Genomic DNA, 10,548 nt, shown 5'->3' on the forward strand with positions numbered 1-10,548 from the left:
TAAGCCCGCATGAGCGGGCCAACCATCTAGTAATAAAGAAATCGCTAAAAAGAAACTCAATAATTCACAATAAGATAACATTACACGATTCTACCACTTTTATTTGTTTTTTGGAATAAGTCTATCTTAACTAGGAGTAAAAATTAATAAACAAACAATAAAATAATAACGAGCATTGCTGTTACAAAAATGCCAATCATAACTTTTGGTCTCGCACGTTATATAAGAACCGACAAAAAAGAAGTCTAAGAAGAAGAAAAAAAAAAGTTAATCAATGAGTTCTTCGTCTTCCTCTTCTTCTTCTTGGTCTCGCAGTAAATGTCTTGATTCAGAATTTATGTTCGGGCAAAGGGAAGTAAAAAGAATCTTGATTCTGTTTCTTTGTTTGTCTGCTTCATGTCTTGTTTTATACAAAGCAGCTTATCCTCTGCAACGACTTAGTGTCAACAATCTCAGTTCTCTTGTCGCTTCTCCCTCCTCTCCACCATTGCCAAATATCAACTCATCAGAGATTTCTCAAGAAACAGTAAGTTCTTATACAAAACTCTGTTTCATCTGATCTCTAGGGTTTGAATCTGTATAGTCTTTGGTCTAATTTTCCTTTTGTCTAATTTGTTGTTGCTTCAGGCCAAACCAAAGATCAGTTTCAAGGGGATTTTGGAGAATGCTACGATGAAGAACAATACAGTGATTATAACGACACTGAACCAAGCTTGGGCAAAGCCAAACTCTTTGTTCGATCTTTTCCTAGAGAGTTTTCGTATCGGGCAAGGAACACAACAACTGTTGAAACACGTAGTAGTGGTTTGCTTGGATCGCAAGGCGTTTGAACGATGCTCACAACTTCATACTAATTGTTACCAAATTGAAACCTTAGAAACTGATTTCTCCGGAGAGAAAGTTTACAACACTCCTGACTATCTCAAGATGATGTGGCGCAGAATCGAGCTTCTTACACAAGTTCTCGAGATGGGTTTCAACTTCATATTTACAGTATTAATCAGTGGCTTTAATTCTTTACTAGATCTTAACCCGCCCAACCGGGCGGGTATTTATTTTATGTTTTTAGTTTTTTATTTATAAATGATATATTTGTAATATTTAAACATAAATTTAGATTGAAAATTAATATTTGTAGTTATAATAAAAATTAAAAGTTTTAAAAAATATTTTGATATAAATTTTAAATTCCTAATTAAAATAATATAGAGATGAGTCATAATTTTTTCCAATTCTAAAATCTTAGCACTATTAATAAAAAATAAAATAATTTTAAATAAATAAAATATATAAACATATTTGAAATTAAAATAAATTAGTTAAAAAAAATCTTACGCCATTGTTGTTTATTTCTATAGTTTGACTCGCGGCGGTATAAATATTTGCTTTCACTTCAATTTTTTTCCTTTGTTCTAATGATAATATATATATATATATATATATATGTGTGTGTGTGTAAATTTAATATGTATTACATAATTGTTAGGATAAAATTTTAAAACAAAAATTTTATTTATTACTTTTAAATAATTATATTATGTGATTTTTTGATCGTCTATTAATCACAGTGTATCATATAAAAATATAATATTTATAACTAATTGGACTTATATTATAAAAGTGTTATACTAACATTTTATAAATAAAATATTTTATATTTTATTATATTTTATTTATATGATATATAATTGATTTTGATGTGTGATTTTTTCTATTATTTTTATTAATAAATATTGAAAAATATTTAATGTTAACAAAAAATCTATAAAGAAATTTATTTTGGTTAAGATTCATTCTATTAAAGAAATCTATTATTTAAATTAGGAAAAGACATTAAATACTTAAATCTATCATTTAAAAAAGGAAAAGACAAAATTCTCTACTATCTTTGTTACCAAACAAAATTTAATTTTTTTTAAAGACTCCTATCCCTATTACCAAACAAAAGCTTAAAGTACTTCTACTTTAATAAGATAGATTTCTCTGTAATATATTTTTTTTAATGAGTAAGGAGGTTTTTTATCCGTAGGACAGTAAATCTCCTAAAGTAAGGTCAAACCATGTAGTTCAATTATCATTTATAGAGTAGACCTCTCTTAACGAGACTTGATTTAGTGGTTTTGATTTGTTTATGTAAATTTATAGGACACAGACATAATGTGGCTTCGAGATCCATTTCCTCGGCTATATCCAGATGGAGATTTTCAAATGGCATGTGACAGATTCTTTGGGGATCCTTTCGATTCAAACAATTGGGTCAATGGTGGCTTCACATACGTCAGATCAAACAATAGAAGTGTTGAATTTTACAAATTCTGGCACAAATATCGTCTAGACTATCCAGAGTTACACGACCAAGATGTGTTCAATAGAATCAAGCACAAGCCTTTTATTACAGAGATTGGGATTCAAATGAGATTCTTTGATACCGTTTACTTTGGTGGGTTTTGTCAAACTAGTAGAGACATAAACTTGGTTTGCACGATGCATGCAAATTGTTGCATTGGATTAGAGAAGAAGCTTCATGATCTGAATCTCGTTCTTGATGATTGGAGAAAGTATCTGTCTTTGTCAGAACATGTTCAGAACACGACTTGGAGTGCTCCTATGAAGTGTTTGGAGGACTGAGGATTTTTTTAAATACAGATTTGGATTAAAAGTGTATTAAGAATGAAAAATAAATAAATGTATTAAGAATGAAGTGTCTTTAAGGACTTTAATCTAATCATTTTTCTAAATTGTTTTGAGTCGCAGTTCATAAATGTTAATACTTTGGTAGCAATTCAATTTTATATGTAGGTCGGTTCCAACGGCCTGAGTTGGGGTCTGATATCAATAATTATGAGAAACTTGAGTTGGATTGGGCTAAACTAAAGTTTAGTACTATTTGAAATCCAACACACTAAAGAAATTAATTCTGCATTTTCAAATATAAGACTAAGCAATGTCTTAACTGACAATATTGGAGAATTATGTAATGAAGAATAGTATTTTTGGATCTTACCTTTCCGTCAGAGTTCCTTCAGCTTCCTATATGCATCATATATGACATTATTAGATAGAATACTGCTTAAATTCCTTCTTTAACTTCCCAAGTACATATCTGACAAATGCCATGTTTATCATCGACTTGACACAAAAAAAAATTCCCTGTATTCTTTCTACATCTCTTTAGTCGTAAATAATGCTTCCTACTGATGGAGTAGACTTCCATAGCCACCGGCGGTCCGGTTTGTGTTTTTTCTTACTCCTTTCTTCTGTTCATGTCTTTTTTTATCAAAGATTAAAATTTCTCTGGTGTAAACCTAGATCTAAATTTACAGATATGAGCTCGGAGTGATGGTTGTTGTCAGTGTTATCTCACTTAGAACTTTTCCTTCGGTTCTAATTGGGATTCTCTTCTTCTCTTGTGTTCCTAGCATATCTGCTTGTGCATAGTGTTTGTCTATTGTGGTGGATTCTTCGTAGTCGGGAAGATGTGTGTATCCTTGTCATTGGTTGTGATGGCTGAATTCTGTTGGGTTTGGTGAAATTTCTGGCTCATGGTTCAAAGATTTGGAGCTACGGCTCTTCCGCTCCTTTCCCTGGAGGGGTTTGAGGTAAAATGGTCTTCTTCCTCCTAGGTTTGTTTTTATGTTGTTGCTCATTGCTCGTGAGGTCGTGTACCAAAGAAGTATAAAAAGTTTCAAAGTTTCCAAAAAATAAGTTCGATTGATGGTTTGTGCTTATCTCCTTCCTCATTCTGCGATGAATCTATTTGCTTGAGTTTTTATGGTTAAGGGCAAACAAAATTATGTTCGCTTTAGGAGTTTCACGAGTCCTGACCGGCACTGTAATTTAATCTTGTTGTGTTTCCTATTAGGGACTATCACATCAAGGACAACATGCCTGCCAAGATATTTGGAGGCATCTCAGTGGGACAGACGTGTGTCAGGTCTGTAAAGGAGGGATCGAGACAATATTACATGTACTTCGTGATTTCCCTGCGATGGAGGGGATATGGAGTAGAATTGTTAAAGCCACAAAGAGACAGGCTTTCTTCTCGATGCCTTTGTTTGAATGGATCTATAGAAACCTAAGTGGTCATGATGTGAGAGATGGGATTCCTTGGGCAACTACATTCGCATTGGCTGTCTGGTGGGGTTGGAAGTGGAGATGCGGGAATGTATTTGGAGATACACGGCTTTGGAGGGACAGAGTGCAGTTCCTACGGAACCTAGCTAAGGAAGTGATATCAGTTACGGAGAAGGAAAATAATGGCATAAATAATCACTATTTTGATAACAAAAAAAATAAAATGTATGTATGAAAATCAAAATAATATGAAATAAAATAAAATAAAATTTAACACTAATGTAACAGTAATTTTTATAGATAAATAAAGTAAAATATGTTTTATTAAACAATAACAAAATAATAATCTTAATGATATTATGAGGTACTCTCTTCACTATCTAAGAGTAATGATGTTTTAAAGATTTAGAGTAAAATAAAATCTTATGTCATATCCAGTGACCCACTATGGCCAAGATTATTTTCCTCTGAAAAAGCATTTTTTGATGGAAGTATTGTAGCATATTAGTTAATGACAAAGACTTCCATAGCATGTACGAGTTCCAAAGAATGCAATTGTAATGCCTCCCACCATCTACTGTTAATAGACCTTGAATGCCTGCATACTCTGTATGTGGGCTTTAACTTTGCAACAGATGGTGTGTTCTGTTGCGTTAAATTTTGGAAGTGTGAATATATTTTTATTGACCATGTACACCATATTTTTCCTTATTTTGGATTCATTTGCAAGGTATCATAAATCACTTACCAATCGATTATACATAATTCTATTACTCTAGCTCAAACAAAATTTGTTTTAACTTTTTTTCTAGTTGTGTGAACATAAAAATATGTATATTTTGATGAAAAAGATAGCTAAATCAATTTTTTAATTTTTTAAAAATATACCGCAAACTGGGATATTATGCCAGTCGTTGTGGCCAAGTGTTGAAAATATAGCATGTCTATGGGAGCAAAGTTCCTCAATCAGAAATTTAATGTGAATAGAAGAAAATTTAGGGAAACAGTAGGAAAAAGATCTATGTGAGTACATCTCTAAAATAATTTGATCGAACAAGATTAATATTAATGAAAATTAATAAAAAGAACAAAACACAAAAGAATAACAATAGAGATAGAGTAATCTAGACCTCTAGTAGGTAAGTCAAATTACGCTCCTCAATAATGAATTTGGTTTTGTCTTTTATACTGTTAGTTCGCTCTAACTACTCCACGTATCTAGGGCACACATGACATGCCTTGCTCCGAAGATCTCGGTTCGATTGACCGTGAAGTGACCAGGACTTTGATGTTTACCTATAGACTTGGAGCTTGCTATTTTGTGCTGCAAAGTAGCCTTTTTGGGCTGGGTTTTGCCAATAGGCCATATCTTGTTACTTCAGTATGTCGTGAGTGGTTTTTTTTTCTCAGCTAGATTTATGTGATTGATTCTGCTCCAACAATGTCCATCCAAAATATTATAAATGTAAAACCATCCGCTGATCCAAATGCTAACATGGAAATCTACATCATGGAATCGTTATCCGTGAAATTATTCATCAATATTACATTACATATGTTACGGTCAACTGATTTTATATATAATAATATATATATATATATATATATATATATATATATATATATATATATATATATGACAATGTAATAACGATTTGATTAGTATTTTAAAAAATCCATTTAACCTTTGCTTTTAGATGTATTGGATTTAACCGTTATGGTTAAGATCTTTTTCTGAATTATACTATATTTTCTTTTGAAGAATAAAAATGTTCTTTTACTACTAAAAATCAAAGAGATGATTTTTAATATTATTTTCATAAAATTTAGTAGAGAATAAATTCAAAATAAGAATAAAATGGGTTATTAAATAAGTGAGTTTAGTAGAAAATAAAGTCAAAACAAGAATATAATGGGTTATTAATAAGTGAGTTTCATATCTTTAATTTATCTTAGACAATAATATTTATTTTAATGCTTACAAATAATTAAAAAGAATATGTATATTTTCGATATCAGTTCTATTAAGTTACATATAAATAATAATTACGTTTAAAAATATCATTAGGTTAAATCAATCTGATGATAATATACACCCAAATCAAATTATACATTGGATTTTTAGTGCATTTTATTTTTTTCCGTTTATGCATTTTCATCTCTCTTGCAACTTATATTCTTGATTGTTTATATAGTATTTATTTCTTAAAATTTTGAATGGAGATTTTTAATTTCTTAAAATTTTGAATGGAGATTTTTGTCTAAATCTAATACTCTAACTGGATATACATGCATATAGTTTGATACAGTAAATGCATCCCCTATATGTATAAACTTGTTGAGTGTATTTAGGTATAAAATCTGCGAATTTCAGAACAAAGTATATGATTTATAAGTATATAATATGTCATAAACAAATACATAGACACAACAATACCTTTACATTCACTCATCTGATCATCATCTTTTTCGTTTGTTAATGAAATCATCGTATCATCCTCAGAGAATGGTACATATAATGTTAAATATAGTTTATATATATATATATATATAATATATATATATTGTTTCTCTTTGACTTGATATGTTTATTTCCATCTGATCTTGCTTTTGGATATTGTAGGAAATCATAGTACGTGTTGTGTTCATGTTGACGTTAGTCAATTTTGGATTTGTAAATGGTCAAATCTATGATGTCCTTAAATTTGGTGCTAAGGGAGATGGTACTACCGATGATTCAAAGTATAATATTGCAAAAACATAATCTCAAATTTTCCATTAAAATATTATCTATTTTTTAAAAAAAAATTATAACACGACTCTTTAGTTTAAACTCTATCAAGAGAAGCTATAATAATTTCCAGCGAAAAAGAAAAAAAGGAAATTATAAGCCTATAAAGTTTAGAATCATGTTTATTTTTGGAAAAGAAAAGTGATGACAGTGTCCGAGTCGGCATCCGATCCGACCAGTCAACCACTAAGTACGCCGAGTCGGCATCCGGTCCGGTTTTTAAAACATTGGATGACACTGAAATTTTGAGATAATTTTCTTGCACTATAAATAATTTTGAATCAAAATTTTTTTTCATTAAATGAATGTTCTAAAGGATTGGCCATGATTCCCAGCCATGATTGGCGCCATGTTTTTGTATAACGGTTTTTTTTCTTTTTGAAAAAGATAATAATGGTTTTCTTGTTAAAAACTTTTAATAGTCTAACCAAAAAATGATCTAGCCATATATTTACTATTATTTTTCTATTGTTACTCGTTCCTACAAGTAGATCATAATTTTGTTACAAATATTTAGTTATTCCTCTACTAATTTGTATAAATTTGTTTCTTTCTTTTGGGAAAAGGCTTTTGTTGAAGCATGGAAAGCTATGTGCAGTAGTGGTGGGAATAATAAAACACTCCTTATTCCTTCAGATAATACCTTTTTACTACAACCTCTAGTGTTTCAAGGTCCTTGTAACTCTCCATATGTACAAGTTCAGGTAACACTGAAAGATTAATATTTTTAAAATCCATTTGAAAACTTATTTATTAGAAAACGTTTATGTGTTGATTTGGAATGTATTTTTGATCAACTATACAGTTGGAAGGAAAGATTGTCGCCCCTCTTAACAAAGAAGCATGGTCAGATTTGAAGTCATGCGAATGGGTCAGTTTTAATAAAATCATCGGTCTAACGGTCCTTGGTTCAGGAACAATCAATGGACGTGGTTCATCTTTCTGGGAGGTGAAATATTTTAATATATTAAAAGAAGTGAAATTTCTGTGGTTGTATTTATAATCAGAAAATGTGGGTCTAATGTTTTTTTCTTTCTCATATTCATTCAATCCAGGACAATACGCCAGCTTCTAAACACCCTACTGTGAGTACATATAGTTTTTATATATTAAATTGACTTTAAAATTCCGCTACTAAAAGCTCATAGCAAAAGGTTCTCTTTTATATTGTAGCAATTGCATTTTCAAGGATGCAATAATCTTGAAATAAATGGAATAACCTCATTCGATAGCCCGAGAAACCATATCTCAATCAACGATTGCAGACAAGTCAAAATCACCCAGATAAAACTTATTGCGCCTGGTGATAGTCCTAACACCGATGGAATTGATATTTCAGCATCAACTGATGTTGAAATATATGACACTATGGTTGGAACAGGTACATAGTTAGATATCTCTCCTTTTTGGGATCACTAAATTTCCAATTTAAATGGTATAATATGGCTATACGTATTTCAAAATCTTTGCAGGAGATGATTGTGTAGCTTTGAACAGTGGAAGTATAAATATCTCCATCACAAGGATGCAATGTGGTCCTGGACATGGAATAAGGTATATCTTTGATCGAGTATGTTTTCTTGGACATGGAATGAGGATGCAATGTGGTCCTGGATATTAATTTTTAGGTTTTATAACAAATTTGTTCTTTACGTTTATGATTATATTAGTGTGGGAAGTTTAGGAAAAGATGGAGAAGAATCTATAGTTGAGAACGTCCAAGTGACTAACTGTACTTTCAACGAGACGAACAATGGAGCGAGAATTAAGACATGGCCGGTAATAAATCTTTAATTATATTTGTCTATATAAGAATGAAATGAAGTGTTTTTCAAAAAAAGAGAGAGAGAATTAAATGGAGTGGCGGTAATAAATCTTTAATTAAATTTGTCTATATAAGAATGAAATGAAGTGTTTTTTTCAAAAAAGAGAGAATTATATGGAGTGCTATAATAATGATACGACTTGTTTTACTTATTTTTATTTAATTTTAATGTTTAGAACGGAAAAGGATATGCAAGGAATATAGTTTTCAAGGATATCATACTCACTGAAACCAAAAATCCAATTATAATCGATCAACAGTATATAGACAAGGGACGTATTGACGTAGAGGTACGTTATTTTCTTTCTTTCAGTAAAATATAAAACTTCTAAGTAGACTTTAGGTTATTTTATTTTTGTATATTTTTTATTTAATAGGAATCATCAGCAGTGGCCATTAGCAACGTGACATTCGTGGATTTTCGTGGAACGTCACGACAAGATGAGATTATAAAGATAGATTGCAGCGAAGTCACATCTTGCAAAGATATCGTTCTAGATAGAATTGATATTACTACGATTGATGGAAAGAAGCCAATAATTGAATGCAGTAACGCGTATGGAAATTCAACCAATGCTTATGATGGTTGTTTGAAGACACAGTAATATATCTTTATATTATTGAAGCCTGCACACAAGCCCAACTTATGATCCATTAGAAAGTTTAAGTAACATGTAATAGGTTTTCTAGAAGTGATACAAATATGTTTTTATATGCTTGTAGTTGGAATCTTTGCTGCTCCTAGTAGCAGCCCCAATTAAACTATTTATATGAAATCAATAAATTATTCTAGATTCCTAAAGTCTCTCTTTCTTTCTCTTTGTGTTTCAATAAAGCTCTTTGAACTATTTTTAGTTTATGTTCAATAATGTCTTTAAGACACAAATCTGCCTTGTTTTTGAAATGTTCTTATGATATTAGAACACCCGGGAGTAAATCCTTGGCTTTATAGATTTTGTTATCACGCTTCTTATCAACAATGGAAGACTCATGGTGTGGAAAACAGTAAACGTCAGTTCAAGAAACAGCCTTCAAGGAGGAGACCTTCAAATCGAGATGTTCAAGTTCTACTTACTAGTGGATTATCTACAGTCACCAGAACGTGGGTTATTTGCAAGTTTTTCCAAAACGAAAAAACAGTTTCATAAATATTTCCTAAACTTTTATAAAAGAACTAATAATTGTATTCAAACTGAAGAAAAGAAAAAAATTATGAATAGTAATTTATTCAAACCTCAAATTAAGAAGTCATTATATTTATTAACATATTTAAAAAGTGGAACATCTCATCAATTCGGTTGATATTTCATGGAATCTGGATTGGCTTAATGCATATGTTTATCCAGAAGATGTGAAAATCATTAAAGATATAGCGATCAGTCGATCTCATCTCCCTAGTTTCTAGGGATGGCATTCGACACAATCATGTATCTTTACAATAAAATTAGGATATAGAACATAAACAATGTACCCGGACAAGGGACAAAAACATGAATACTACGGACCATATACTAAGCCATTATTGGGAAATGTATGGAAACTGAGATGCTCACCAAAACTGAGGCATTTTGTTTGGCAAGTTATATCAGCTATATTACCGTTTATAAAAAAATTAACAAGCGCGGAGGATTGAATGTGATACACGGTGCATAGTAGAGGAGGAATCCATCAATCATGTGCTATTTGAGTGTCCAATGGCTCTTGCAAACTTTGGCTTTGTCTAAGATTCCTCCCCCCCCCGGCACCCCCATCCCCCACCACATAATTTTTAATTAGCTTCTGTCTTTACCAATATTGACTATCTGTTTTGGAGACTTCCACAAGATCATGATTTTAGTTATTTTCCTTGGATTATGTG

At 31.1% G+C, this 10,548-nt stretch overlaps 2 protein-coding genes across 2 annotated transcripts; both read left to right on the forward strand.

Annotated features, from left to right (window-relative positions):
* The first annotated feature begins 241 nt into the window (after window positions 1-241).
* LOC130506255 (uncharacterized protein At4g15970-like) lies at window positions 242-2,687 on the forward strand. The gene is made up of 3 exons (XM_057000885.1): window positions 242-526; window positions 628-993; window positions 2,146-2,687. Exons 1-3 carry the CDS (start codon window positions 275-277, stop codon window positions 2,626-2,628), a joined length of 1,101 nt encoding a protein of 366 aa, XP_056856865.1. The 5' UTR covers window positions 242-274; the 3' UTR covers window positions 2,629-2,687.
* Window positions 2,688-6,553: 3,866 nt separating this feature from the next.
* On the forward strand, window positions 6,554-9,295 carry LOC108837734 (probable polygalacturonase At3g15720). The gene is made up of 10 exons (XM_057000887.1): window positions 6,554-6,583; window positions 6,698-6,826; window positions 7,432-7,569; window positions 7,671-7,814; window positions 7,921-7,950; window positions 8,039-8,246; window positions 8,338-8,419; window positions 8,536-8,644; window positions 8,867-8,980; window positions 9,068-9,295. The coding sequence occupies exons 1-10, from the start codon at window positions 6,554-6,556 to the stop codon at window positions 9,293-9,295; spliced, it is 1,212 nt and encodes a 403-aa protein (XP_056856867.1).
* Window positions 9,296-10,548: the final 1,253 nt, after the last annotated feature.

This window comes from Raphanus sativus, unplaced genomic scaffold, assembly GCF_000801105.2.
Source record: "Raphanus sativus cultivar WK10039 unplaced genomic scaffold, ASM80110v3 Scaffold3046, whole genome shotgun sequence".
Lineage (NCBI taxonomy): Eukaryota > Viridiplantae > Streptophyta > Magnoliopsida > Brassicales > Brassicaceae > Raphanus > Raphanus sativus.